General features: G+C 37.6%; 2 protein-coding genes across 3 annotated transcripts; both read right to left on the bottom strand.

The window, feature by feature from the left end:
- Window positions 1–4,271: 4,271 nt before the first annotated feature.
- Window positions 4,272–6,425, bottom strand: LOC120745481 (nuclear factor 7, brain-like). Its single transcript, XM_040050383.1, has one exon. The coding sequence runs from the start codon at window positions 6,263–6,265 to the stop codon at window positions 4,847–4,849; it is 1,419 nt and encodes a 472-aa protein (XP_039906317.1). The 5' UTR covers window positions 6,266–6,425; the 3' UTR covers window positions 4,272–4,846.
- Window positions 5,026–13,053, bottom strand: LOC120745480 (E3 ubiquitin-protein ligase TRIM35-like). 2 transcript variants are annotated; one of them, XM_040050381.1, is made up of 3 exons: window positions 11,570–13,053; window positions 6,425–6,432; window positions 5,026–5,083 (listed from the first exon to the last, which is right to left on the bottom strand). In XM_040050381.1, the coding sequence occupies exons 1-2, from the start codon at window positions 12,741–12,743 to the stop codon at window positions 6,428–6,430; spliced, it is 1,179 nt and encodes a 392-aa protein (XP_039906315.1). In that variant the 5' UTR covers window positions 12,744–13,053; the 3' UTR covers window positions 5,026–5,083; window positions 6,425–6,427. The 2 variants fall into 2 exon arrangements, with proteins under 2 accessions (XP_039906315.1, XP_039906314.1); XM_040050380.1 differs by lacking the exons at window positions 5,026–5,083; window positions 6,425–6,432 and having other exon boundaries at window positions 10,815–13,053.
- Window positions 13,054–15,086: the final 2,033 nt, after the last annotated feature.

Raw genomic sequence — 15,086 nt, 5'->3', positions numbered from 1 at the left:
TCAACAAATGTAACGTCTTTACAGCTTGTACCTTACAGTCCTTCAAGAAAGTTCTTTTAAAGAGCTCACCTGTTGTTATGGTGTTTTATTTAATCACCAAACACACTATCTGCTTTTACTACGAAGAAGGTGATAAGGGTGTGGTCTGAGGAATACAGTGAGGGCCTGAGAGACTGTTTTGAATGCGCAGATTGGCCGGAACTCTGCAAGCCTCACTGCGAGGACATTGACGAGTGTCTACATCTCTGAGGACCTCACCTGGACACTGAGCACCACACAGCTGGTCAAGAAGGCTCAGCAGCGGCTGTATTTCTTGAGGAGGCTGAGGAAATTTGGTATGTCAGCCAAAATCCTCAGCAGGTTCTACAGCTGCATTGTGGAGAGCTCACTGACCAGCTGCATCACTGCATGGTACGGCAGCACTACTGCCATGGACCACAAACACCTGCAGATGTGGAGAAGATCATCAGAGCTCCGCTGCCCTCTCTGTAGAGCATCTACCATCGCAGAGTCCAGAGGAGAGCTGCCTCCATCCTCAAAGACCCCACACAGCCCTGACATGGACTGTTCACACTTCTGTCCTCGGGGCGGAGGTTCAGAAGTGTGAAATCCAGAACATCCAGACTCAACAACTCCTTCTTCCCCACTGCCATCAGATTCTTGAACAGCTGACCCATTTTTGAACAGTAATAATATTTTTATCAGGTCATCTTACATATTAAACCAGCATATTAAGCTATAGCTTAATAGCTTATAAGGCCAATGACAATATTTTAGGTGGGTCGAGTATCCAAAAATTGTACTCAAGTAAGAGTAGCATTACTTTACAATATTGTTACTCAAGTAAAAGTGAAAAGTAGTCGTCCAAAAACTTACTCAAGTAAGAGTAAAGTAGTTGGTGATAAGACTAATCAAGTACTGAGTAATGGTTGTAATGTCTGATTTATTTTTCACCTTAAAAAATGCTATCATACAAAAATAAATAAATAAATAAATATACAAATTTAAGTATTTTCAAATAGAATACGTAAAAACATTAACAAAATAAGGCACAAGATCCAGAATTTCCAGATTTCAGTTTTTCCCAACATAAAGCTTTTTAACCAATAACTACAATAAATAATATAAATATATGAACAGTGCAAACCATTTCCAGTGACAAGATGTGCTGTATACATTATATTCACTTTTACTCCAAATGGCACAGCAGTCTCAGAAAAAAACGTTAGAACGAGGCAACTTCAACATATGTACAAACAAGGTAGCTCACTTTACCATAAGTTATATGGGTGTGCATCAATTTCTGCATATTTATCAAAAATGCACTATTTCTTCACTCTATTTCACACAGGAAGGTCATGGTTGAGCTTCAGGAGCAGTTTGCTCTCAAGGTTCTTGCTGTGAAGCTGTAACTGTTCAGCAGTGAACAGGAGTCTCACACAGTCTTTCACAAGCTCCAGATGCAGGAAGAGCTGTATTGATTTTGATTGACAGCTTATTGATGTGTGGAAAGCGATAGATCAGGGCTTGGCAATGCTGGGCACTCTAACCACAGCTGGCACTGATGGTGTTAGAGTTTGTATTGTTGATTGTCATTTATGCTTACAAATATTTAACCATGGATGCTTAGAGGTGTATAATTAATTGTGTAGTGATAAGTTGGGTGATCTTTAATAGGCTACAGAGGCTTGGTGTGTATTCCACACTAGAATGCACACCTACATCCTGGGAGCATGGGAAAGTTCGTACCTTGTTTAATTGTTTTATGGTAGGATTAACGTAGTTACGTCTGTTCTAGTCTAAGTGCTTTTTGTGTATAAATGAACTGCTGGACTTCCTCACGGTGTTCTCTAGGATGAGGGGGGGTCTACCCTCTTCCTGACCAAGGATGTTTGCTTGTGTGCTTTTATGACCCTTTGATCAGATGTGAGTGAAGTTGGCCCCCCCACCTTCTTCAAATCCAACCACACGCAATGAATTAATCTGAAAATGTGCATTAAAAACAAATATCTACGGCCAGGCCAGCGGTGCACATCGCAAATTAGCTCGAGTAGACATATTAGTTGTGCCGCTTCTTAATGACAGTATCTTAGCTAACAACCCCAACTACATGATTCAACTTGTAATTGGCTAAAAATCACTTCGCCTACCGGTGAGAGACGTTACTAGCTGGCAGTTTTTTCAAGCAATGTTGAAACGTCCACACTCCAACACTTCAAATGGTAAAAATAGTAAAATGGCCTGTATTTCTATAGCGCTTTACTAGTTCCTAAGGACCCCAAAGCGCTTTACACATCCAGTCATCCACCCATTCACACACATATTCACACACTGGTGATGGCAGCTACATTGTAGCCACAGCCGCCCTGGGGCGCACTGACAGAGGCGCTTCATGCTTCAGGTGCTGCCCACTCAGCGCAGCATCAACACCACGGAAATGCACGGATACATCCGAAGACTCAAGACAGAAATCACTGTGCATGTTCAGGACTTTCGGGTTTATGGACCAATGTTTTCTTTTCTGATCAAGTCAGAAAGCTTTAATGAGCAGCTGGATGTGTCTCTCTTTAACTGGCTGGACACAGAAGACATTGAAATGCAGCTGATTGAACTAAAAAGCTCGACTACCTGACAAGCCTTAAGAACATTGCATTATTGACAGTATTTGGCTCTACATATTTGCGTGAGGAGATTTTCTCTCACACGAAGAGTGTTCTCAGCGCCTCCCATAGCTGTAGGAACGCTAGACACTCAGGAACCTGTGTCTCTGAGTGGGAGACCAGAGATCACAGACCAGAGCAGTGTCTCCTTTACACGCGCTGTGACAGTTTCACGCGCTGGCGGGCAGCTCCCTGCTCTCGGATAGAAATCCTGCTCACGCCAGTAAATTGACTTTTAAGTGAGCGAGCCCAAACGAGGACGGGGCCCTAATGTGAGTTACACTGTGGCAGCGACAGAAATGCTGTTTTAAACTGTATTTGTTTACAATTTGAAAAATAAAGTTTGCTGAATTCATTGTTAACAGTTATTGTTTGCGTGCAGCTGTGGAAATACAGACAACTGTCACTGGATTATTTAATGTTGAAGAAATCTTTAAACCAGAGGATTCTAGTTCTGAAGCCTCTGCACTACAGTGACACCAGAGAGCAGAGACATTTTAACCAGTGGAGTTTTGGCCAGATTCTTTCCCCGCAGGAGAGCTTTGTGGGTGTTGGTCGAGGTCTGTACTGCCCTCTCTCCCCCTCTGAATGTGTGGTGGTTGCAGATGACACACAAGACTCAAACTTACAGACACTACAGCGACCACATCAGCAGCAGCAGTTTGACTTGATCCTAAAGAGACAATTTGCTTTATCGCAGCAGGATTCTGGATTTGAGCTGATCAGACTGACACTGACCTGAGGTGAAAGTGTGATTAGACATTTTATTTGTTTATTTAAAATGTTTACAGATGAACTTGGCTCAGTCTTAGTGTTCTGTTTATCTGTTAAGTGAAGTCATTTCTAACATTTAATGAATTACATTTAAAAATGGGATAAGTGTAAATGTTTACAGTGTAAACATTTTTACTAGAGAACAAAATATGAACTTTGTCTCCATCTTGTGTGTAAATATAATATACAAATAAAACATCACTATTATAAAGCTGCACCTTCATCTGAAATCTCTGCAGCTTTGTTCATTCAAACTATTTTCTGAGTTTGTAAACATACAGATTAGCTGTGAGAATGTAAAGTTTATCAATGATCACATTTGATTTCTGTCTGGGGTTAAATGTGAATGTTGGTCTGAAAAAAAGATTTAAAATGTAGCTGCTTAAAATAAATTCTTGATTTTATAAAATCTGCTGATTGTTTGAATAAAACAGCTTCAGCACAACAAGAATATTTACAAACTAATAGAAGCAAATAATATTTTATTCTAAGGAGTCAGTTAAATGTAAACACAACAATCAAAGTGAGTTTCCATGTTAAATGAATCTGAACTAATGACTGTGTCTGAAAAGCTGAATTACTGTCAAACACAACAACAACAGAATCACTGAATTGATTTATTTCACTTCACAGAAACATTTTGTGATCTCAATAATCAAAGAGAGCAGTTAAAGAATAACATTGAAGTACAAATCAAAGGTAGGTGATTCATTGAAACACTGAGACTGAGAGTGAAGTTTGAAAATCAAATTAAAACCTAATTATGAAACATGAGAAGATCCAGAAATCTTTCAAACTGTGAGAGATGTCAGCTTCTGATTGAGGTTAAAAACAACACAAGAAAGAACATTTTTAATGAATTCAATCAAGTGTAGTTACACTGATGAGACAGCGTCAGAACTTAGAAGTCATTTCTTTGAATTTGGAAAACTTTAAAGAAGACGTGTTACTTTCAAATGTTATTTAACTGAAAACAAGATGCTGATAATCAGGACATTTAAATCTTGTAGTTGTAAAGTTGACTCTTGCTGATGTTTAATCGTGAATCCTTCTTTAATGAAGTGTCACAGTTTGCTGTTCACACTCAACAACGTTGAAAAGTAAACAAATCATCATTCAGATTTTAAAACTATCAAAAATATTTACATGAACAACATGAGAAATATTCTGAAAATATTAATTTAAAAGAAACAAGAAAAAAATGTAAAAGTTTCTTACAGAAACTCGAGTGGGTCACAAGATTTTCACATGAAAAAGTTTCTTTGGTTTCATTGAACTGCTAATAGTTCCACTAGAACAACAAAATGAAATAAAACCTGATAATGAAGTTAGACAGTGTGATGAATAATTTCCCTAAAATTAACCCTGCTGCTGTACTGAAAAAACAGTTAAAATAAAGAATCACTTTACAATCAAATCTCAGTCTGACAGATTTTGATATCAGAGGTTTTGGCGTCTCCTGCCTCTCCAACACTGAAATATGGGAAGAGTTTCTCAGTGAAAGTGTCTCTGTGGGTGCAGATCAGAGTCATGTCTTCAGGGTCATAGAAGGACACCTCCCCCCTGTCATAGTCCAGCTGGACTCTGATCCTCTGGAGACTCTTCTTCACTGTCACAGTCTGACCAACACCATTAGAGTATTTTCCACTCTCATAATTTAAACACCAGATTCCACATTCTGGTGATATAGAAGATCCATTCTTGTCAAGTGACTCTTTAGCTAAACCTACAAAATAGCTAGGATGGTCTCCCACCTCCACCTCCCAGCTGTGTTTCCCTGAGCTGAAGCCCTCAGAGCCAAAAACATCTTTATAATTAGTGTTTCTCTCTGGATTATTAGGAAGCTGCTGCTCTGTGACTCCATATTTCACACTGGTCAGATCATCAGACAGATAGAGACAGCAGTTTGCAGTGTTTGGGTCCAGAATGACAGGACTGAAGTGGACCTTCTCCTTCATCTTCTCCCACACTCTGAAGGACAGGTTGCCCAGGTGTTTGGCCACATCTATCAGTGCTCCTGAGACCAGCTGTGGATCTGACACTGAGCTCTGGGCTCTGGCTCTGCTCTGAGTGTCTTTATAACTGCTGAGGAATGGCACGCTGTGTTTCTGCAGCTCTTCTTCAACAGCAGAGATGCTGTCTGACAGAGAGGAGATCTGCTCCTCAATCATCTTCATCTCTCTGCTGATAGTCCTCCCCTTCTGCTCCTCTTCCTCCCTCAGAGCTGCCAGTCTGGACTCCTCTTCCTCTTTCAGGAACTGCTGGAGCTTGTTGAACTCTGCTCTGATCTGCCTCTCTGTGGACAACAGCTGCTTCTTGGAGTGTTGAATCATTTCATTGTATGTTTCCTCCACTTGTTTGTATTTGTTCCTCTTGTCCTGCAGAGACTTTAAGTCAGATTTCAGCTGCTCCTTCAGGTCACTGACTGCTTCTTCTACAGGAACCACTTTGTGACTCTGGTGGAGAGAAAACTCACACACAGGACACACAGCTCTCTGCTCGTCCACACAGAACAGTTTAGGCTCTTCCTCATGTTTACTGCACACCACTGTTAATTTCGTCTCTCCTTTTTCTGTCTCAGATGATCCAGATTTCTTTCTCCCAGAAAATGAATCAGCAAGTTCCTTCAGTGTAAAGTTCACACCAGGACGATCCTTTGAAGATTTTCTCTTACAAATGGGACAGTTTTTGTTTTTAGTTTGTTCCCAGAATTTCTGCAGGCAGCTTGAACAGAAGCTGTGGCTGCAGCTCAGAGACACAGGATCTCTGAAAGTCTCTGAACACACATGGCAGCTCAGGAAATTTTCAACAAGTCCGAGTTTGTCAGACATTTGATCTTTAAGTATTTTTAACTCACCAAATTAGTGTCTCTTGAACTTTCTGATTAAAATCCTCCAAACGTGTGTTTTTCAGCAGAGATCTGACTCCCTGTAATGGCGTCTCAGCTCAGTTCAGAAGTGTCGGAATTTACTTTCATTTTCATGAATCACGTGTTAAACTGAAACACGCACATAACACTTGTGTCCATCAGAGGGCGCTGTCTGTGTCATTCAGATAGTTTTCAGTTTGTGCTCCTTAAGACACAAAAGAGAAAATGTAAAAAACTTTGACCTCTTAAAAAACGAAACCTAAACAGAACATAAAAATGACACAAAGGAGGTGAAGCTGTGGTGTTTCAGAAGTTCAAGTAGCACAAGTCAGCTTGTTCTCAGATTTTTTATCTGCAGTTTGAACTAAAGTTTTCGTTGCAGCCAAAAACATACATTTGGGTTCATCACAGGGTTTAGATTGTCAATCTGCCAGACCTCTGCTCTCACACTCAAAACAAAGAAAAATTCTTGACCCTCGTCAACATGAAGCAATAATTCTGAGTAAAATGCAGCTGAAATACATGAAATCAAAAGTTTATTTTTTTTTTCAAATAATACATCATTAAAATATGCTTGTTATAAACTAAATATATACCAGTGAAGTTAATTTCCTTGGACCAGATTCAATTAAAGATTACTGTATTACTGTAAACTGACTACATCCTATAAGTAGTTCGAGTTCAGGGACACAGGATCTCTAAATGTCTCTGAACATGTTACAGTTCAGGAAAGTTTCTCATCAAATGTCACATCTTTACAGCTTGTACCTTACAGTCCTTCAAGAAAGCAAAGTTGTTTTAGAGAGCTCACCTGTTGTAATGGTGTTCTAGATAATTATTAATCACCAAACACAATATCTGCTTTTACTACCTGGGCTGTGGCCTCAAACCTGCACAAGAGTTTAAACCTTTAGACTCCAACTTTCAAGTTTGTCATGAACTGAAATGTGATGAGCTGACCAGTGTTAGAGATGTCACCGAAATAATAATGAAAAATAAAGAGAAAAATCACAGCGAACAGACCAGAAATGCTAATAATCAAAAAATAAACAAACTGATATAAACTGTTGATATGACATAATATGACACTGAACTGTGACAACACAGAAGAATTTACTTTCACATGTCACAAATCAGATTCTGGTCAAAGTCATGTTTAAGGTACTACTGCCTCGAAGTTGTTAATCACATCCACTGTCTTGAAAAATAATTAAAAAGACAAAAAAAGAAAAAAAATTGTAGAGCTCTTATAAATGCATTAAATGAAGCCAATGAAAGAAAAAAAATACAAAGAGTGAAGTGTTCAATAAATCAATACATAATATGACACAATAAGGATCTTATGTCTAAACTGAGTACAGGGATTGTGGTGTGAGGTGTAGATTTTCTGTATCTTTGTGTCAGTGAAGCTGAAACAGTTGTTGAAGGAAGTGTTTATCTGCAGGTCCAGTAGGAGATGCAGAGGATGGTTTGGGTCCATTATCCACAGCAACAGTCATCAGGATGGAGGGATCCAATCAGGCTGTATAAACCAAATTAATGAAATATTCAGTTTTCGTTGGGTTTTTTTTTAACAATCCTAACCTCGTTACTTTCACCAAATAAAATATTTTACGTAACGTGGAGCAATGTGAGGATGGTATACCGATTATTGGCCATGATTGTAGCATAACTATCCACACAAAACACGAGCTTTATTCAGACCATGACATGTGAATTAAGACAATAACTATGGTGTTATACTTGGTTAGAGTTGTAGGGACTCCCAAAAACTTCCTTGAGGTGACCGTTTTTGTGATTTGACACTATATAAAAAAATGAATTGAACTGAATTCTCTCTCTCAGTAACTCAGAGACCAGTTTCCCATGAAAAATCTGTTTTCTGCATTATTCGCTTGTTTATTACGCACCAGTCTACAGTTGTGTTCAGTGCTTTTGCTTTTTCAAAATTGGCCTCTGACAAGAAAGTTTCATTTCTGCTGTTCAATACTGAAGAAATATAAACTCTTACAAATTATGCCAAATTACAAAAATCTTAGCTGTGTCTCTAATAAAACCTCTGTAACTTTGCTCTGCTTCACTTCAGCAACATCAGGTAATGTTCATATTTTGATTCCTGGTGTTCTTGTGTTTTTGTTCTACTGCAGAATATTTCAAGAGTGTTGTGTGCTGTAGAAAGCCAGGCCAGGAAAATCTCCTTCATATTTTTCTGTGTTTTATCCTCAGTTACACCTTTGATAAAGTCTCGCAAGTGTCAGCTTTGTTTTAATACACAGATATAAAAATATGGATAAATGTACTGATAAATGATCATAATTATAATATTTCTGACGGTTGACCTCGTGAATCGGCATCGAATCAGTTATAGAAATAGAAATCGATACCCTGCCGTGGTGTGAACAGAGTGTTTGTGGTGGCCGGCTGGACACCAGAGCTACAATTGTTAAAAACACTGGGTTATGTGTTGATGCCACTTTTGTGTGGTTTTGACCTTTTTGTAGAGCAGTGTCTGCTTTACACGCGCTGTGACAGTTTCACGCTCTCGCAGGTAGCTCTCTGTGCTCGGAGAGAAATCCTACTCATGCGAGTAAATTTATTTTTATTTCTCTACAGAAACTCTGCATTAAAGGCTCAACACACCAAAAATGGGTTTTGATCACATTTGAATGCTCATGCAAGACAGAAACTAGTCAGAGTGACTAATAATGAGCACAAGTTAAATGAGCTCATAACACTAAATTGGCTTTATTTGTTTTTCACAGAACAGAATTCTCTTAAAGTCTTTTAAAGAAGTAAATTCTGAGACTGAAGGTTTCTGATTCTTATATCAAAAACTACAGTTTAACCTCCTAGGACCTGGCGTCCACATATGTGGACATCACATTTTGGGTTATTTAGACCAAAATACTCAAGGGCCTGATATCCACTTACGAGGACATTATACTGCTACTGTTCTATCAGAATTTTAAACGAATATCCTCATATGTGGCTCTTATTTTTCTTAAAAAAAAATCAGGAAAAAAAAAATCTGGTAATTCTTTGTTTTTACATTCATCAGGCCCCAATATGCCCAAATATCAAAGAGAAATTAAAAATGCATGCTGTGGAAGAGTTCATGTCTTAGGAGGTTAAAGAAACAACCGAGGTGTTGGATTTGGAACAGATGGAAGGATTAGTGTGATGTACTACACATCAACTGATTGTGTTTGTGTTTTATTAAAGATGGCGGCTTTTCATTTCAAGGTTTCTGGGTCTCTTCACTGTGCTTTGCTCCATCACTCTTGTGAACCTAGAACTAGTCCAGTATCTTATATATCTGTTTACAGTGACGTCAGTGCTACAAATGCTTCAAGAAAACAGTTTCAGCACAACAGGAAATTTAAAAAGCACCAGAAGCAAATGTTCTTTTATTTTAAGGAATCAATTAAATGTAAAAACAACAATAAAGCTAGAAATTTCTGTGATGAATGTGTTTAAACTCGCATTGAACTACAGATGAACTCGGCTCAGTCTTAATGTTCTGTTTTACCTGTTAAGTGAATTCATTTCTAACATTTAATGATTTACATTTAAAAATTTGAGAAACTGGAAATAAAAAGTTTAAAAAACCTTTGATAATATGAACTTTGTCTCCATTTTGGGAGTAAATATAATATACAAATAAAACACCAATATTATAAAGTTGGACCTTCATCTGACATCTCTGCAGCTTTGTTCATACAAACTATTTCCAGCTCTGCTCTGTCAATGTGAATATTACATGTACTGTTAAGCAACTTAAGTTAGAGTTTATAAAGATGCAGATCAGGTGTGAGGGTGTAAACTTTATCCATGATTACGTTTGATTTCTGCCTGCTAATGTTTCACACTGAGGATCAGACCAAAGTGAAAATCAGTGACTCCATCTGAGCAAACTGTACAAGTCGTCTCTGATATTCAGTTTATGAGAGCTGAGGTTAAATGTGAATGTTGGTCTGAAAACAAAATCTGATTATGATTGTTTTAATAAAACAGCTTCAGCACAACAAGAATATTTACAAACCAACAGAAGCAAATAATCTTTTGTTCTAAGGACTCAGTTAAAAAGTAAAAAGAACAATGAAAGTGAGTTTTCATGCTAAATAAATCTGAACTAACGACTGAATGTGTGTGAAAAGCTGATTTTCAGTCAAACACAACAACAACAGAATCAGCTAATTTGATTTATTTCATGTCACAGAGACATTTTGTGATTCTCAGTGATCAAAGAAACCAGTTAAAGAATAACTTTAAAATAATAAATCAAAGGTAGGACCTATTTTCATTCACTGAAACACTGAGACTGAGAGCGAAGTTTAAAAATCAAAAAACTGATTATAAAAGAGGATCAGAAGATTCAGAAATCTTTCAAACTGTGAGAGACGTCTCCTGCTGATTGAAGTTAAAAATAACACAAGAAAGAACATTTTTAATCCAATCAAGTGTAGTTACACTGATGAGACAGTTTTTGAACTTAGAAGTCAATTCTTTGATTTTTTTTTTTAAGTAGACGTGTTACTTTAAAATGGTTGTTTAACTGAAAACAAGATGGTGATAATCAGGATAATTAGGATCCAGTAGTTTTAAAGTTGACTCTTGCTGATGTGACACAAGTTTAATGATTAATCCTTTTTTCTTTTAAGAAGTCTCACAGTTTACTGTTCACACTCAACAACTTTGAAAAGGAAATATATCATCATCATTCAGATTTAAAAATTATCGAAAATATTCACATGAACAATATGAATAATATTGAAAACATGAATTTAAAAGAAATATAAAAAGTAAAATTTTCTTACACAAACTCGAGTGGGTCACAAGATTTTCACATAAAAAAAGTTGCTTTCGGTTAATTGAACTGCTAATAGTTCCACTAAATCAACAAAAAATAAATAAAACCTGATAATTAAGTTAGACAGTTTGATGAATAATGTCCCTAAAATTAAGCTGCTGGACTGAAAAAAAAAATCAAAACAGTTAAAAAAAAAAGAATCACTTTACAATCAAATCTCAATCTCACAGATTTTGATTTCAGAGGTTTTGGCGTCTTCTGCCTTTCCAATACTGAAATATGGGAAGAGTTTCTCAGTGAAAGTGTCTCTGTGAGTGTAGATGTGAGTCATGTCTTCAGGGTCATAGAAGGACACCTCCCCCCTGTCATAGTCCAGCTGGACTCTGATCCTCTGGAGACTCTTCTTCACTGTCACAGTCTGACCATCACCATTAGTGTATTTTCCACTTTTATGACTTAAACACCAGATTCCATATTTTGGTGAAGCAAAACACTCTCCCTTCCTGTCAACTGACTCTTTAACTAAACCCAGATTCCAGTCAGGATGGTCTCCCACCTCCACCTCCCAGCTGTGTTTCCCTGAGCTGAAGCCCTCAGAGCCAAAAACAGTGGTATAATTAGTGTTTCTCTCTGGATTATCAGGAAGCTGCTGCTTTGTGTCTCCATTCCTCACACTGGTCAGATCATCAGACAGATAGAGATAGTTGTTTGCAGTGTTTGGGTCCAGAATGACAGGACTGAAGTGGACCTTCTCCTTCGTCTTCTCCCACACTCTGAAGGACAGGTTGCCCAGGTGTTTGGCCACATCTATCAGTGCTCCTGAGACCAGCTGTGGATCTGACACTGAGCTCTGGGCTCTGGCTCTGCTCTGAGTGTCTTTATAACTGCTGAGGAATGGCGCGCTGTGTTTCTGCAGCTCTTCTTCAACAGCAGAGATGCTGTCTGACAGAGAGGAGATCTGCTCCTCAATCATCTTCATCTCTCTGCTGATAGTCCTCCCCTTCTGCTCCTCTTCCTCTCTCAGAGCTGCCAGTCTGGACTCCTCTTCCTCTTTCAGGAACTGCTGGAGCTTGTTGAACTCTGCTCTGATCTGCCTCTCTGTGGACAACAGCTGCTTCTTGGAGTGTTGAATCACTTCATTGTATGTTTCCTCCACTTGTTTGTATTTGTTCCTCTTGTCCTGCAGAGACTTTAAGTCAGATTTCAGCTGCTCCTTCAGGTCACTGACTGCTTCTTCTACAGGAACCACTTTGTGACTCTGGTGGAGAGAAAACTCACACACAGGACACACAGCTCTCTGCTCGTCCACACAGAACAGTTTAGGCTCTTCCTCATGTTTACTGCACACCACTGTTAATTTCTTCTCTCTCTTTTCTGTCTCAGATGATCCAGATTTCTGTCTCCCAGCAAAGGAATCAGCAAGTTCTTTCAGTCCAAAGTTGACAATAGGAAGATCTTTTGAAGATTTTCTTTTACAAATGGGACAGTTTTTGTTTTTAGTTTGTTCCCAGAATTTCTGCAGGCAGCTTGAACAGAAGCTGTGGTTGCAGCTCAGAGACACAGGATCTCTGAAAATCTCTGAACACACATGGCAGCTCAGGAAATTTTCAAGAAGAGCTCTCTCAGCCATTTGATCTTCAAGTTTTTTTAACTCACCAAATTTGCGTCTCTTCAATTTTCTGATTAATATCCCCCAAATGCGTGTTTTTCAGCAGAGATCTGATTCCCTGTAATGGCGTCTCAGCTCAGTTCAAAAGTGTCGGAACTTTACTTTCATTTTCATGGATCACAGTCACCTGTTAAACTGAAAGGCGCACATAATATTTGTGTCCACCAGAGGACGCTGTTAGTGTCATTCAGATAGTTTTGCAGTTTGTGCTTCATAGAAAAACATAAAAGCCAAAATGTAAAAAATGTTTACCTTTTGAGCTTTTTATGCTAAACAGAACATAAAAATGACACAAAGAAAATGAAGCTGTGGTGTTTCACAAGTTCAATTATCACAAGTCAGCTTATTTTCAGAACTTTTGTTTGCAGCTTGAAAAGAAGTTGTGGTTGTAGCCAAGGTCATAAATCTGGATTGAACATTGAGATTGACAACCTGCCAGACCCCTGCTCTCATCTCCTCCCCTAAAAAAAGATAATATGTTTTATTAAAATGCAACTGAAACATATCAAATCAAATGCTTATGTATACAAAAATAGAATAAATCATTAAGGAAAATATCCTTGTTATAAACCAAATGTATACAAATCAAGAACTTTTCATTTGATCAGATTTCATTAAAGTGACAATTGTATTACTGTAAACTGACTACATGCTGTAAGTAGTTTGAGCTCAAGGACACAGGATCCCTGAATGTCTCTGAAGACATTACAGTTCAAAAAAGTTTCTACATTCAACAAATGTAACGTCTTTACAGTTTGTACCTTACAGTCTCTCACCTGTTGTAATGGTGTTCTAGTTAATTAATAATCACCAAACACAATATCTGCTTTTACTACCTGGGCTGTGGCCTCAAACCTGAATAAAACTTTAGACCTTTAGACTCCAACTTTCAAGTCTGTCATGAACTGAAATGTGATGAACTGACCAGTGTGAGAAATACCAATAAATAAAAAAATAAAAACTAAAAACATGACAGTGGACAATGAGAAACTAGTAATACTGATGAAAAAATAAATTTATATAAACTTTGTTGATATAACTTAATATGTCATGACATTAATGATCGTTGTGTGTTTCTGCTGTATTTGAATGTTCAGTGATGGATGATGAAGACAGTTAAATAACAAAGATATTATTACTAAATTATTATTTGTTTCAGTGTTTGTGTGTGACTGTGCCTTTGTAGTCATGTTTGTGAAACGTTCATCTTCTGTAGGTTATCAAGTAGAGGGTCAGGACTTTCTACTGAATGAAAATGCAATACAAATACTTGAAACTGACAACACAGAAGAATTTACTGTCACATGTCATGAGTCATATTCTGGTGCACAGCAAAATCGCCTGTGTCAAATTGACACTGTGAGTGTTAAATTAACACTTTTCAAAGTGTTATATTTTTAACAATGCCCTAGTGTTATTTTAACACTGTACAGAGTTAAAGATTAACACTGACCAGTGTCAACAATATTCTACACTGGTGTTAAGTGTTAAAAAATTAACACCAAATAGGTAGTACTTTACACTAGCCCTGGTGTTTAAAAATTTAACACTGAATAGTGTTGATTTTCTAACACAAACACTAGTGTCAGTCAAATCATCAATACTCCCAGATTACAATAAATAATCTCTGATATCTCTACTGCTACAATTAATTAGAATGTATTCACAGCTACAGACACTCTACCCATTAAAAAAAACAAACAAAAAAAAACCCAAAAACAAAACAAGAGTGTTCAAAAATACTCTGTATTCAAACAGCAGATACACCACAAATAAACCGTGCATAACAATATACAAAACTACAATATTGGACAATCTACATGTTGTTATTAGAAAATTGCCCATTGTAAGGTATAACACACAACATTATCTACATGGATCAGTGCAACAGCATCCAGTTTATCCTCAATAACAAATGCATTTAAGTGACCATTGATCATTTCTTCAGTCTAAATTATTTAGATCATGCACAAGCGGCTTTAAATACATCAAAACACACAAGAAAACATGCTCTACAGGTTCAACTATTTTCCATTTTTGCTCAAAATGTCTCATCCTTTAGATTCTGTTAAGATATGACGATGGATTTTCAAGCTGATCAAAACATTCAACTTTATCCGAGGTTTCTCTTGATGACAAACATTCAACAACAGATTGTTTTGCATGTGCTTGTATGTCATTAACCCTTTCCTCCAATGAACCAACTAAACGCTACTTTCAGAACTTTTGAGGATTGTAGTTGAGAAGTAACAGGCCTGTACATGTCTAGTATTTGCCTGTCTTGAGATTAGCTACAATTACAGG

Source organism: Simochromis diagramma, unplaced genomic scaffold, assembly GCF_900408965.1.
Source record: "Simochromis diagramma unplaced genomic scaffold, fSimDia1.1 OVJJ01000131.1, whole genome shotgun sequence".
Taxonomy (NCBI): Eukaryota; Metazoa; Chordata; class Actinopteri; order Cichliformes; family Cichlidae; genus Simochromis; species Simochromis diagramma.
This window is presented reverse-complemented; position numbering and strand designations above follow the sequence as displayed.

What these genes read in the sequence shown, in the direction of transcription:
- LOC120745480 (XM_040050380.1), bottom strand. Translation starts at nt 12,743, where the DNA reads ATGGCTGAGAGAGCTCTTCTTGAAAATTTCCTGAGCTGCCATGTGTGT.
- LOC120745481 (XM_040050383.1), bottom strand. Translation starts at nt 6,265, where the DNA reads ATGTCTGACAAACTCGGACTTGTTGAAAATTTCCTGAGCTGCCATGTG.